Source organism: Lepisosteus platostomus, chromosome 4 (assembly GCF_059453375.1).
Source record: "Lepisosteus platostomus isolate fLepPlt1 chromosome 4, fLepPlt1.hap1, whole genome shotgun sequence".
NCBI classification, from domain to species: Eukaryota; Metazoa; Chordata; class Actinopteri; order Semionotiformes; family Lepisosteidae; genus Lepisosteus; species Lepisosteus platostomus.
Genome location: NC_142614.1, coordinates 18,138,552 through 18,153,739, shown reverse-complemented (window position 1 = coordinate 18,153,739; position 15,188 = coordinate 18,138,552). Strand labels below are relative to the sequence as shown.

The 15,188-nt window shown below is 41.9% G+C and overlaps 1 protein-coding gene across 1 annotated transcript; it reads left to right on the top strand.

Moving 5' to 3' along the window:
- Positions 1–4,264: 4,264 nt before the first annotated feature.
- LOC148672850 (uncharacterized) lies at positions 4,265–6,507 on the top strand. Its single transcript, XM_088628812.1, has one exon. It carries the CDS (start codon positions 4,313–4,315, stop codon positions 5,693–5,695), a length of 1,383 nt encoding a protein of 460 aa, XP_088484938.1. The 5' UTR covers positions 4,265–4,312; the 3' UTR covers positions 5,696–6,507.
- Positions 6,508–15,188: the final 8,681 nt, after the last annotated feature.

The following is a 15,188-nucleotide window of genomic DNA, read 5'->3' as shown; positions in this document are numbered from 1 at the left end:
TGTTGAGGTTGTATTTGTACATAATCAGACAAATCAGATAACAGTGCTTAGACTGAGAGACAGAAAAATCACTGGAAAATCAGTGTCACTATTAAGGTAAACAACTAGTTTGTCAAATATTGTATCATTATATGCTACAAGCAATTTTATCTTTTTAATATTGAAAGCCTACTTTTTCACTTTTCTTTAAAAAAACTAAGATGGATCTCCCAGGTGGATTGGCTAGTGAAGGCATTTGATTCAGACAGAGGGTGAGGACAGTTGCTCAAATGTGTGTTTGAAGCTGGAAAAGTCACTAGTGGACTGTGAGCAGGATTCCTCAAGTGGGGGTGCTGAAGATGTGCCTCTAATCATGGCTATATGATCGTTTCAGATCCCTCTCATCCAGTTTATATTTTTTCAGCTCCCCAGAAGGAAAACACTTTAAATTAATACTTTAAAGAACTACCCACTTCACGCTTGGCTCCTTTCCCACTGCCATATGAACTTTGATCTCTTCACCTTCAGCTATTTAGCTTCCTATAAGCATCTATTTTACAACTCTGTTTATTGAATGTAAGATTAATGTTTGCATGTGATTATGATTGTGTTTTGCTTGTCTCTTCATTTCAATTTGCATTTATTTTCTAATATTGTATGTGTTGAATGTCTGCGTCATCAGTGTTCTATTGCTGTACGGAAAGCAAAGTCCACAGCTACTGCTGTGTGGCAATAAAGAGTAAATAAATTCAATTCAACTGGCAGAGACAAGATTCAGATTAGTGAAGTGGGACTAATCCGGTTTAGCTAAACAGTGACTCCTGTGACTTCCTGGGTAACTGCAGATTTGCAGAGATATCAGTGATAGATGGACGAACCTCTAATCAGTGCTCAATCCTGCAAGACAGCTACAGAGCCTATGTACAGAGCTTATGTACAGTAGTGTCAAAACATTGAATGGGGATTGATTTTTCTGTCTCATATTCTTAAATACTAGGCTCCCAATCCACAATTTTATTCAGTCACCTCATACTTTCTTTTTACTTTTTGATCAGGCTGCCATAATTTACGGCCATTTAATTTACGTATTGCCTGAATGTCTATTTCCCATTTGCAGACAATAATATGTCCATCAGTGTCAGTAAAGACCTACTGAACAGGGATTAATATAATCTTGATTATAAATGAATTAACATGGACAAAAGAACAAATATAATTGAAAGAATGTTTACTTGAATGACAGAACAATTCCAATTCATTGCAAGCCAAAACTTTCAGGCACAGTAGACCGTCATAATGTATAACAATCCATTGTCAGTTTAGAATGCACCTCATTATTGTTGTAAATGACCCAAATGAGGAATCTCCAAATTTTGCTCTTCAGTCATTTTTCATAATTGACAATCATAAGTGAAGACATCCGTACTATTCCAACCCACCAAAGCCTTCGTGAGTCTCTGAAGTAAAGCTTGGATATATTTGACAAATAGTTTTGTCTCTTATATTAGTCGGTAGTTTTTTTTTCTTTATTAGTCTTCACATGACAATATGACAATAAAAATAATCAGGACTATATTCCTGGTTATTTTGACATTGTAGTGTCACATCTTTTGGGTTTTTTTTCCAGCCTGAGGCAATTTCTGTGTGAAGTCCCCAAAATGTACCATTGAACATGCGGGTCTTTGTCAGGTGCCCTGGTTTTCTCATGCAGTTCTGCAGTCCAGAGACATTCTATCTAGGGGTAATTATGCCCTGCAAGTGTTTGTGCCCTGTGATTGGCTAGCCTCCAGGGTGTATTCTGCTTTGGGCCCTTCGTCTGCAGGGATAGACACCCTCGGACTCTGAGTTACTGTAAACTAAGAGGTTATCAAAAAATAAATGCTAAGAATGTATTTCTTTTTAATGGAGTTTTTAATGAAAGTTCGGGAGGAATAAAAGCAGCCGAGCTCATTCAACACAGCTGCCGCAGTTCTCACTAATCCTGACGTAAGCAACCGGTCTCCATATATATCAAACTTCACCCTCTCCTCTTCATCGTTCGTTTTCTGCATGGTTCGTTTTCGCCTAGCTCGAATCCGTGCTCCCTTCTCATGGATCTGCAAATTGGCTGCTCCGATGAAGACCTTTTCTGCAGCACAGAAGACTCTCCTACCCCTCTCGTCCAGTCCTCCCCCCCCGCTCCCCTCACCTCCGTGTCATCCCCTCCTTCACCCGCCGTGCCACATCAGCGCCGCTCATCTCCCAGCCAGTCCTCACAAGATTCAACCCCTCGCCGAAGACTGCGTTCTGCCGTCGTAGTCCCTCTCTCACCACAAACCCAGCCTCCCCGTCCCTCCACGGCAAAGTCTCCAAATAACCCCCGCTTCTCTCGAGGACGTCCCAGCCGCCGCGCTTCACGCACATCGGCTCCCCCTTCTCCTGGATCATCTCTCGCGATTTCCAACTGGACCGTAGCAAGCCTCCAGAGGATACTTCGAAAACATGGAGTCTGTTTTAAAAGAAACGCTTCCAAAAAAGCTCTGTTTTCCCTGTATTTAACCGCAGTCTACACAAAGGAAACATCAGCCACACAGCTTCCCCCGGCGCCCTCCGATGACATCACCCGCGCCGCTGCCACTCATCCGAACGTGAGGACCCCGAGGCTGTCCGCGCCTCTGCCCGTCACGTCTTCTGTCTTGTCTTGTCCTGATATATCCGTGTCTCTGTCTCTTCCCCAACCAATCCATTCCTCTGCCGAACAACCGCACCTAGCCTCTTCCACCCAGCCTCTTTCTCTAAACTCCTTGCTGCCGGGTCTAAGGCCCCAGGCTCACGCCCCTCCCCAAACCCCTTCTCTGCTTAATCTAATTTCTGCACTCTCTTCTGTCTCTACCTCCGGCGTCCAACACGGCTCAAGCTCCGCCAGCTTGGTGCCTTCGGCCCCGGTTTCTTTTCTTTCCGCCCCTGCTGCGGTCTCCACGGCCCAAAGGCCATCCAGTAAACGACCCCCAGCTCAGCCAGCAGGCGGCTCTTACCCTCCCCCACCCCCTGGCGTCCAAGACGACTCGGCAGCCTCCTCAGTTCTTCACGCAGCCTTTGCCCCTGCTTCAATTCCTCCTCAACAGCCTTCGGCTTCCATATCCCAAGCCAATGAGCTCCAGGCCCCAGATCTGTCTAACCCCTCCTATCACAATCTGCTCTGCTCTCCTCTCTTCTCCCCTCCTCATCCTCTCCCATCCCCGGTGTCCAACACGGCATCAGTCATCCCATGCCTTCGGCCCTGGATTCCAATCTCCCCTTTACTAAGGACTTTTCTCTCCGAACAGCCATTCCTCTCCCAGCTCCTCCTAACGCACTAAAGTTTAGTCCTCCTCCCATTTCCTTTTCACTCCGGCAGCAAATTCTACGAGGTGCGGACGTCAATCTAGCTCACCTTCTCTCTTCCTCCACTTACAACTCCGATTCCAGAACAGTCGACTGCGGCTCAATTTCCATTACTCTCAAATCTTCTGACCCTCACTCTGCTTCAGTCCTTCGAATTTCCGACTTCTGCTTGGCTTTCAGCATCTTTCGCGACATCATTTGCTCCGCCTTCCCTGAACGTCGTCAGGAACTCGACGATTACATGCACATCATCCTCGATCTATCTGTCCGTTTCGAGGGCTCCCTGTTCTACGACTACCACAAGCAGTTCTCGGCCAAGGCCGCTGCCCGCCTACTCCAATGGAACCAGCGCACCCACTGGGGAGCCCTCGACATTGAGCTTTACTGCCGCACTTTCGCCGGCATCAGAGCTCTTTCCTGCGACTTCTGTTCCTCTTGGACACATCCATCAAATCTTTGTCCAAATACAGTCCACAAGCCCAACCCCGACTCTGCCCCTTCTCCCCCTCAGCATCAATTCTCCCGCCAGGTCTTCTTCAAACCTTCCCGGTCCAGAGACGTTCGCGGTCGCCCCATCGTGATGATCAGAGGTCAACAAATTTGCAACAACTTCAATTCCTCGACATGCACCTCTTCCCTTTGTCGCTTCCTCCACATTTGCAGCTTCTGCGGCGAAGCTCACGCTCGCTCCGCCTGCCCCCGCCGGCCTTTGCATGCTCGCTCCACCTTCAGCGTTCCCAAATGACTACTGGCTTTTTTGTCTACCCCAATCGATATCCCCGCTCTTGCTTCCGAACTGCTCCGTCACCCCGACCCCTCTTCCACCCACATCTTACTCGACGGCCTTTCCTTCGGATTCTCACCAGGCCTGTGCACACTTCCTTCTTCCCCCGTCTTTTGCAAAAATTTGCAATCTGCCGATCCCCAGTCCATTGATTCCTTGTTAGCATCTGAAGTCGAGAATGGTTTCATGATCGGCCCTCTCGACTCTCCCCCATTCCCCGTATACCGCATCAATCCCATCGGTATAGCGGTCCGTAAGTATTCCGGTAAAAAACGCCTCATAATTGACTTGTCAGCCCCCCATAACTCCCGCGTGCCAAGTCTCAATAGTCTTATTCCCAGTTCCGACTTCTCCCTCCACTACGCCACAATCGACCATGCCATTTCTCTCATCAAAATCGCAGGTCCGGGCGCCTGGCTCGCTAAGGCCGACATCTCCAGTGCCTTTAAAGTTATGCCTCTCGATCAAGACTTCTGGCACCTCTTCGGCGTTCATTGGCGGAACAAGTTCTTCTTCGCAGTCCGCCTGACTTTCGGATGCAGGAGTAGCCCAAAAATTTTCGATACCTTAGCCGAAGCTCTCTGCTGGATCCTCTTAAATAGCTATAGGCTTCCTTTTCTCGTCCACCTTCTTGACGATTTCCTTACCATAGATTTTCCTCACGCCCCACCCGCAAGAGCCTCTTCCACACTTACTTCCGTTTTCGGGAAACTAGGGGTACCTCTCGCCACAGACAAAACAACCGGTCCCTCTCATATAATACAATTCCTCGGGATCACCCTCAATTCCATCAATTTCTCTGCCTCCCTGCCTCGCGACAAGATCGACAGGATCCAGACGTATATCTCTACCTATTCTTCTGCCAAATCTTGCACAAGGAGGGAACTTCTCTCTCTGCTTGGCCACCTCAATTACGCCATGCGTATCATTCCCCAAGGACGGTCATTCATCTCCTACCTTCTCGACCTCGCCTCTTCCGTGTCCTCTTCTTATCACCACGTAAGCCTTTCAGCCGACTGCAAATCCGAGCTCAGGCTCTGGCAGCTTTTCTTGGCCAACTGGAATGGCATATCTTTCTTCTACGATGACCTCCTCTCCAATGCCGAGGATATCCAGCTTTTCACAGACGCAGCCCCCTCAGTCGGTTTCGGAGGCTATTACAAAGGCCAGTGGTTTGCGGCCCCTTGGCCTCCTGAACTCTCTTCGATCCCTCTCGCCGACCAGTCATCGGCCCTGTTCGAAATATTTCCAATTGTCGTTGCAGCTTCTCTTTGGGGCCACGATTGGAAACAAAAATCCGTCCTTATCCATTCGGACAACTATGCAGTAGTCCATATAATCAACAAAGGAAGGTCTTCATCCCGACCTATCATGAAATTTCTCCGCCGCCTTAAATGGATTTCTCTCACACATCAATTCGTCCTCGTAGCTGCTCACATTCCAGGTCACCTTAATGAGATAGCTGACTCTCTCTCTCGCTTTCAATTTCAGAAATTCAGGAACTTGGCACCAGATGCAAGACCGAACCCATGCACAGTACCTCCCTATTCGGAACTCACGTTCCTCTGAATCATCCTTTTCATCACTACGTCCAGCTGGCCCAGCAAACTATCCTCTTAGGGATTGCCCCTCGAACTCTCAACTCTTACTGGACTGCCTGGAAGGGCTTCCAATCCTTCCACCTCTCCACGAACATAAAATTCCCTTCTTTCGATATTCTCACTGTATCATCCTTCGTTTGCTATTGTAGAAACTCACTCAAGGTACGAGCGTCCACCACCAAAGTATACCTGTGCGGCATCCACTTCTTCCATAAACTCCTTTTTGGCACGACCTGTCCCTCCCTTATCCACCCTCAAATTAGTCTCCTGCTTAAAGGCTTTCAGCGGCTTGAAAAACCACTTCCGAACCAACGTGCACCACTTACTTCGGATATCCTCGAATCCTGCATCTACATTCTCAGGTCGGGTTACCACTCACCCTGGGTCGACCGCACTCTCGAATCCTTATTCTTGTTAGCCTTCTTCGGCTTCCTAAGATGCTCTGAAATTACCGCCGCTTCCACATCCTTCGATCCCTCTTCTCAACCCTGCTTATCCGACATCTCCATCCTATCTTCCGATACACTGACCTTTTATCTCAAGAAAAGCAAAACCGACCAACTCGGGTCCGGCACTCTCATCTATTATTTCAAACTCTGTTCATTCGTAAGCCCATACGAGCCTCTATCCCATTACGCACATCTTCGCACTGCTGCCGGAGCTTTGCCTACTGACCCTCTGTTCGTAAACGAGAAGGGCCGTATCGTGACCCGCAACTGGTTCCTCTCTCACCTCTACGACATCCTTCTAACCGCCGGATACCCCCCTGAACAATTCTCTGGGCACTCCTTCAGGGGCCGCGTCCTCTGCCGCTCGCCAAGGCATACCCGAGTATCTCATCAAGCAACTCGGCCGCTGGTCCTCCGAGGCTTATCATGCATACATCAAAACTAACCCCAGTACCCTCAAGCAGGCACTTTCTCTCCTTGGCTGAATTAGTTTAACAATCACTTGGTTTGTTTTGTTTTTGTTTTTGTTTCTGCACTGGTTACCGGGGGTCCCTCTTGGTTCTTTTGGGGGTCCTATCCTCCCCGTCCAACGGCCGGGAGGTTGGCCCTCAGCCAAGCGGGTTACGCCAAATCTCCACATCTCAATAAATGATTCTAATTTCTCCCAAGCTTTCGGCTGCCGTCATTCCTCGGGAAATGGAGTTTTTAATGAAAGTTCGGGAGGAATGAAAGCAGCCGAGCTCATTCGACACAGCTGCCGCAGTTCTCACTAATCCTGACGTAAGCAACCGGTCTCCATATATATCAAACTTCACCCTCTCCTCTTCCTCGTTCGTTTTCTGCATCCCTCCTCCACCCCCTCTCCACCTTTGCAGCTACCTCATTGGTCGCATGGGGGTCCTATCCTCCCCGTCCAACGGCCGGGAGGTTGGCCCTCAGCCAAGCAGGTTACGCCAAATCTCCACATCTCAATAAATGATTCTAATTTCTCCCAAGCTTTCGGCTGCCGTCATTCCTCGTGAATTGACTTTATTTGCAATTTTCTGTGTTGTTTTTACTTAATATTTTCTATAATTAATATTTCTGTAATTACCAACTCACCCTTATTGAATTAATAATTTTGATCAATATGATTCTTGATCAGTCTGATCAGTGGAAGGGAGTTCAATAGTTATTATAAACAAATAAATCCCAGATGCGACATTCTTTCAGAGTACTTTGGACAGTAATTGTACAGATTATAGTTATCTAATTACAGCTAGTCTAGGGAGAAATGTTAAAAGGTTCAATTAAGGACATGATTAGATTATAGAAAGTTCAGAAGAGAATGAGAAAAATGTGTCCCTTAAGGACGGAACATAGGGAACCTTGTCAGTGAGATATGAGAAAAAATTCTTAACAATTAACTGTTTTGGTACAAATAAGGGACAGCAGTTACTGTATTTATTTAAAAAAACAGAAGGACTAACTGAAGAAACTGAAGAAATGTAACAGTGGGGCTATATTTTGGTAATAAACCTCTTGGAAGTCTTATATTCATGACTATTACCTTGTTACTGCTCCACTACATGGATTACAGACATTTATTCTCTTTACTTTTAATGATTGTAGATAAATATGTTTTCTTCTGCTCAGGGAAGTAGGTTTTATTTATTCAATTTACAGTTCTTTAGATAAATTTGTGGCAATGGTTTGCCATGGTGGTCTCAAAGCTGGTGTTTTCTAGGAACTCATCTTATCCATTACCATTTTTGGGATTTTGATATATAGAGCTCCCAGAGGGAAAAACAATTGTCTTTGTTCCTGGATTTTCTTATTGCTGCTAACTTTTCTATGTTTTCATGGGGGCTTATTTGAAAGAACTGACTTTTACCTTTCCGTTCTGTATTTTTGTGATGTCCTTGTCCTTATTTTCAGTGTGCCATGTTGTGGTTACTTAATATTTTACAGTTACAGATTATCATGATACAGATTATCATGAATATTACAGACAATTGCAAACTTTCTGGGTTCATTAAAAAAATCTTTCACACTTTTGCTTTCAATGTTTTTATTGCGACAGATCAAAACAAAGAGGATATAATATGTAGTCACTGTGCTAGATAATAGTAATCAGTAGAATTACCTACTGTAAGTTACAGGCAAGAATTGGTGTGAGGCATACAGTATTTTTCTTAGTGTAGGTGAAACGCGGTTACCGTATTCTTACCGGCAGCTGTGTCTGTCTGAATTTGCAGGTTTATCACAATTCAAATGAAACAAATGGAACAAAGACACTGAATAAAAAAACTGGGAGTACAACAGGGCTAGTTAGATTACAAGATTATGACTCTGCATGAAATAAAAGATAGCATCACAGGAATTTAAATTATGGAGAACATTTCCAATTAACTTGTATGGGTGCTGACAGTTGTTTCAAAATCTTTAATGACATTTATGTAAATCTACCTGAACTTATGCATTCTACATTCTCTTTATCAATCCATGAGTGATTAGTACTGCTCCTTCAAAGTACCCTGAGTTTTATTCCTACTGGAAACACTTGTCTGTGAGGAGTTTGCATGCTCTCCTCAGCTTCATTGGCAGCGAACACTGTAATTACTGAGAACTAGGGTCACCATACCTCTGCATCATAAAGGAAGCTTCTTGCCATTTGCTTCTCTTGAATATTACCGTGCAGCGCTGGCCTTTTTCCTCTGTCCTCCATTTCTGTCCTTCTGGTATTTTCCCTTTGTAACCTCATAGCTGCAGCAGCTGTCACTTTTTGGGAAGCCGATGAGACAAGGTAGGTGGCAGAGGTGGGAGGAAGATAATTATCTTGCCTGCCTGTAATGGTACAAAAAAGTACATTTTCATTTCTCGGTGTTGTTTTTTTCACTTGATAGTCATTTTTGGTGTCCAATCTAGGGCATACCCTGTCTTTCACCTGTTCTTGCCAGGAAAGACTCTCCCATGACCCTAAATCGGAAGAAATGTTTAGAAAATGGATGGATGGATAATGACTTGAAAAGACAGAGGACACTGCAATACACAGTATTTATAGTATATATACAATATATCTTGTATGATGTAAATATTTCCTGTCTCAAAAACAGAAAGTTTGTTTAAAAAAAACAATTATGAATCATGGACATAGAAGCTTTATTTTCTTCCTTTGAATGGCTGGCTGTGACTCACAGCACCACAGAAGTCAGGAAGTTAATATCATCATGAATACAGGCGTTCATAAAAAACTTTTTACATTACCGCAGGTCTCAGCCTTTCACTTGACCACAGCTGCAAGCTATGTATTAACTAAATACTGAATTAAAAGAAATTTGATCAATTTCTTATACTGTATAACCTGTGTGGATTTTGTTTTTATTGCTCTTTACTGTTGTTATTCTGATGAAGTGATACAGTAGCTTTCTTATACCATGAGACACAAAATGGAAATGCTATTACCTGGGGTGATTAAACACTTTCAACTACACTCTGCCCTGATAAAAGTATCCAAATATCACTCTATTGGAAAGCTATGGAACCATCAGTTTGGCAGGTTTGAGCAACAGTAATAATTTACAGTAAAATACAATATAACCAACAAGCAGATTTTTTATCTGCTTTTTTCTTATGCTTTGTTTTAAGTAGGTTACATAGGTTATAAACCTTACTGTCTTTTTTAAACTTTAAAAATAACACATTCTCGCAACACACAGAACTGGTAGAGGGGTGTTACTGAGTGGGATCTATTCCTACAGTGTTCATAAGAACCAATACCGTTATTCACCCAATCCAGAAAGAACGTTAAGGCATAAGGATACTGGGGGTATCCTCCATCCCATCCATAAGTACATTTTGAGTAGACTTCATAATAGACCTCCGAATCTTCTTTATGAAACATCTACACTATGTCAAAGCATGTCCTGTCAGTAACACCTACAGTATCTCCTCCTTCACAAACAACAGAGACTCACCATGTTGGCCTCTCTTTACCATACACAGTAATGGGTATTTCACTTTAATTCATTTAAAAGTGGGAAGAGACAGTGGAAACATTTATATGATTAATAAAGAAAAGTGTGATAAAACATGCATGAATTCAAATGCTCAGGAATTTGGAAGTGTTCGCTCAAATGGAGACATACTGCACGTGTCACATTTTCCACTTAAATAATCTCTGCATAAACAGAAATCACTTCACGCGCTGCTGTGACCTACAGTAGCACTGCACCCCCATGTTTGTATGACACTTGCAGCAGTCTATATGGAGAAAACATCACATCCAGTGCCCTGACACTTAGTCCTCTTATGAGCACATAAACTTCAAAACTTCAAAAGAACTTTGCTTTCAAATGATAGCTTGCAAATGCTGAAGTCAAACTACTATTCAGTTCCGGAAGTTGGGTGCGATCTGCGTGGAGTTTGCACCCTATCCAGAGTGTATCCTGCCTTATGTTGCTTGTTGTCTGCCAGGATAGATTCCAACTCTTTTACAACCCTGAGCTGGACAAAGTGGTTAGAAAATTGACGGAAGTGTGTGGTGGAAAAGAATGAGAAGGACTGTAGTAGAACACTATTTGAAATGCAAATCTTGAGACAGACATATTTGCAGGTTTACATAATATTCAAAACCACAATGTGATAACATTCCCAAGCTCCTGGGACATGAGAACAAATAGGGAAGACCCTAGTTGTGACATTTACGAATGAATGAGGTTCGTTAATAAAGTGATTAAGCTTCTCTGAATAAATCTTACAATCATAGTGAAATACATAACTGATGCCCTTAAAATACCATGATTTTGGTAACACATCTTTTAAATAATGATTTGACTGCTAACTGAATAACCCTTCTCATCAACAAAGCACAAGTTAGTTTCCTGTGTTGTAACTAGTGGTTACAGTTGTTTCTCAGAAGGTTTTAGGCAAGCTAGGTCTAACGGTATTCTCTATCACTAGACACAGTAAGTGCTTCAGGTAGAAAATGAAGAAACTACAGCACAACAAACACGTGGACAGAGAACAATGTGTTCAATGTTTCAAGGTTGCCTAGAAACATTCCTACTCCAAGTAGAGTCTGTGGCGGAGCAACCCTATTTATAGATAGACCAAGTGGAGGGTGTAGTGATAAGTGATATGAGGGTTCTTTTCCGATGGTAAACAGATATAAGGAGTCCCGCCATCCAAGACAAAGTTTTTGTTGCCTTAAAGAATAGCCCACTGAATAATTCTGTACATTTCAGCACCCATAGAACCAATCACATACCAATCCATACAAATCTTCGTGATGTTCAGAACAGGGAACATGACCACTGTAACACAATGAGACAGGGGTCCTCAATCATTGTCATGGTGACCCACAAACATGCTAGGTTTTGTCCCACCTCAGCATTCAATGAAATAATTGAACCCTTAATAGACCAGATTATAGGTTTAATTTGAATTGTGTAATTGTTTTAATTTCCTAAACACGTCATGTTGTATTTTGCCTTTTAACTATTGTTTCATCAGTAAGTTAAGATCTTCAAAATGTTATGCTTACAATGTTCTTAACACAGCAAGACTGCTACCATACCACAAACCAGAAAGGTTCATAAAGCACTGTTTCACAATTCCGTTTTATAACAGACAATAGAAAGTTACGTTTCACTGATGTTGTTAAATTTAACAAAAGGTATTATTAAGTTTCCATCTTTACTTCTATGCTTTACAATCTGAATGAATGTTAAGCAGCTCCTGTTCTTGTCAGACGAACAAAGGACACACATTCACAGCTACTGTTACATGTAAAATAAAAAGTGCTTAATAGATACACAACAAACAGAGCAGAAAATACATCTGTGACAACGATCCTCATTCATGGAATTGAAACTGAAAGCAACGTTGATGGGAGAGGTCTGACATGAGTCACCGATGAGCATGCATCCCACTAGACACACCACCACACACTTTCAGGCCAGACAATCAAGCAGCCTGCTTGAAAGCATAATAATGTGGGCGGTATAATAAAATAGTAAGCTTTTATGTGGAAGATATGCAAAACATTGTCGCACATGCAGAATGCTAAGCAGGTCGCTGCAAGGCCAATCAGACAGGAAACTACTGAACAATTGCAAAGAGCAAGTTAAAGAAAGCCTTGGATTATTGATCACAATGTACAGTATGTTGGGGTAGGGATAGTGGTGATATTATCGGTGTAGAGATATTTTGAAAGTTGAGCAGGAGAGAATTTCTGGAAGTAAGACATAATTAGATTTAGATATACATTTTCAAAAGGAAGAAATAAAATAAAATGATGAGTATATTTATACTTTGTACCTAACCATAAATATCTTAATATATTTTACATACAGTATTAATAACTGTCATTTTAACAATAAGTACAATGTATACCTAAAATATTTATTTTAAAATACTCACTGCCCTTTTGATATCTTATGTAATATGGATTTTAGTTTTTTTAAATGCACACTATAAATGTCCTGTATACCATGCCTCTACATTTTTTATAAAATTTGAAAAATTATTTGACCGCCTAACCATTTCATAGTGAATCGTTCTCTTATGGCAGAGAGGAAACTTATTTCAATGGAATGATTAGTGCAGAGGCAGAAACAGATCATGCCTTCAAAAATCCAGTATGTACTGTACTGTACACTGCCATTCTTTTCTTGGAAAAAGTACTGCAGGCAGAATTTTAAGAAAAAATGATATGATGATTTTTGGTTCCAATATGGACCTTCCCCCAAAGAGATCTACACCATACTGGCCCCTTAGCCTCTCTGTTCACTCCAGGACATGCACAACTATGACTTCTAACATACATAACATACATGCCATAGGAGATGCATTTTCTATTTGGAAACATGCCCACCTTTACTGTTTCGCATTTCATAAGGTAGTAAACAATTGGATGTATCCAGCACCATCTATTCCTTCTAAGCACTAAGTTCAGCACCACACACAACACATTTACTAGAAAGGGCCAGTCATTTCAAGCTCAGAGGTAGGAATGTGGCCTGGACACTCTTTCCTACAATTTCATCCTACGACAAATCTGTCAACCGCTGTCTATTTAGTTTGAAATTGAATACATGCAGTGAGTGAAGTCAAGCAGGCCTATAGCATTATGTAACCATTGGTTGCAAAGTGTCTAGGTTACATCATACAGTGCTTAGAAGAAAGATGACATGGCTCAGTCTTGAAGAGATAAGAGAGACACCTGGGAAGTGAGATAATAATATAATTTCTTATTTTTGTATTTTTTGCAGTCTAGTGTCTTGAAGTTGGCTTTGTGCTAAAATCTATAAAGATGCTGCCTGTCCTTGGTCAGTGAGATAAAGGGCATGTATTTGGTAAGCTGGCTGTATGTCCAGAACATGAAAAGAACTAACTGTTGTCTAGTCAGCAACTAAGATATAATTAATTGCCATGTGTTGCTGTCTTATCATTTGTTTAGAATGTAACTCATAGTAACTCTTTTTGTTTTAAGGTATAAAGGACCATGTTCAGCTATTCATATTTTAAGTCTGGTGGTTGCAAGCCGGACCTCCATATGCATATGAAGTAAAGAGACTTCTGCTTCACAGACACCTGAACTTTGTCATTTGTATGACACAACAGTTTGAACAATGCATAACCCAAAATAAAGTGCCTTTTTTCGCAGAAGCTGATGATAAGTTCTTTGAGAAACACAGTCATATCCCCAACAGAAACTTCCACAACAGAAAAAAAATATAGACTTTTATTCCTGAACAATGAGGGGGCTGTAATTAAAAGATTGATTGATCTGACTGAAATTTCAAGGTTAATACTGTAATGTGGGGATTGGGAAGCATTGTTTCTTTCAACGAGGGGGAATGCAGGCTTAATGGCTCACTACAGTATGTCAGCTAAAAGTCACACATGAAGAAATAGTCTGAGTCAAGATTGCACACTTTGACCAAGAGCTTGCTTTCTCATCAGGCCACCATTATCCAGAGCTGACAAGTCAAGACTACAACCTGGACAGATGTCAAATTCTGTTAAATAAACTAAAAGATGTTTTCTTGTAAAAAAAATATGTGTTTTAGTTACAAAAATGACAGCATTATTAGCAAAACATTAACACTGTAAAAAATCCAAGCTTAAGAGATTCCGTAACTTCTCCTTCTGCAGTTATGCCTCTGGTTGTGTCCAGATCTTTTCTCACACCAGTTTTCTCTATTCGTACTGTATATTAATTCCTGGAAAAAATGATTACAAAGAAAAAAGTATTTAAACTAAAAAAGAATTGTGAAAATTAAGATAAAGAGAAACCTTTTAAGATACTTAGGACACGTACATCACACGTCTGTCACATACTGTATGATTAATCTTTTGAGGGAACTTTTGATTGCTATGCCTACTTGTTGTTTGAAGATGAAATCACTATGGGATTTGTAGGTGTAATCTAAAAGTTATAAAAACATCAGACCGGATTAAATAAAAATTTAAATCCATCCAACAATCAAAAATTCCAAATGTCACTTGATGGCCGGATTTTGGTGTTCCCTAGGGTTTACACTGATCCACAAGAAGTACTGATCATACCACGGAGTGGTATTCAGTGATCTGAAGTGTTGCCATGGGCTGGCATCCATGTTTTCATTGAAGTCTAGTGCCCTCTGTGCAGACTGCTCTATCACTTTACACTGTTACTGTTGACGTAGAAGTGGAAAATAAACTCTGAGGTCAACTATTTAAAAAAATTGTTTACTTCGGTGGTCTTTCCAAAGCCTGCATATGAGTATGGATGTTACAGGAATGCAAGGGAGCCTGTAATGTCATACTATCATTGATTAATTTTGATATACAGTATTAAGATCAGTTTGGACCAAAATGCTCACAAATATCAAACAGTTAGAGTAATGCTATTGTCTGAGGGATCAAGAAATGGATGGAAAAAGCAAAAAGTAAAGCAGTTTTTTTAGATATTACTTTAATTTTCTTGTGAAAACAAACTAAGGAATACTGTAAATATGAACGTAAATAAATTATAGAATGTTGGTG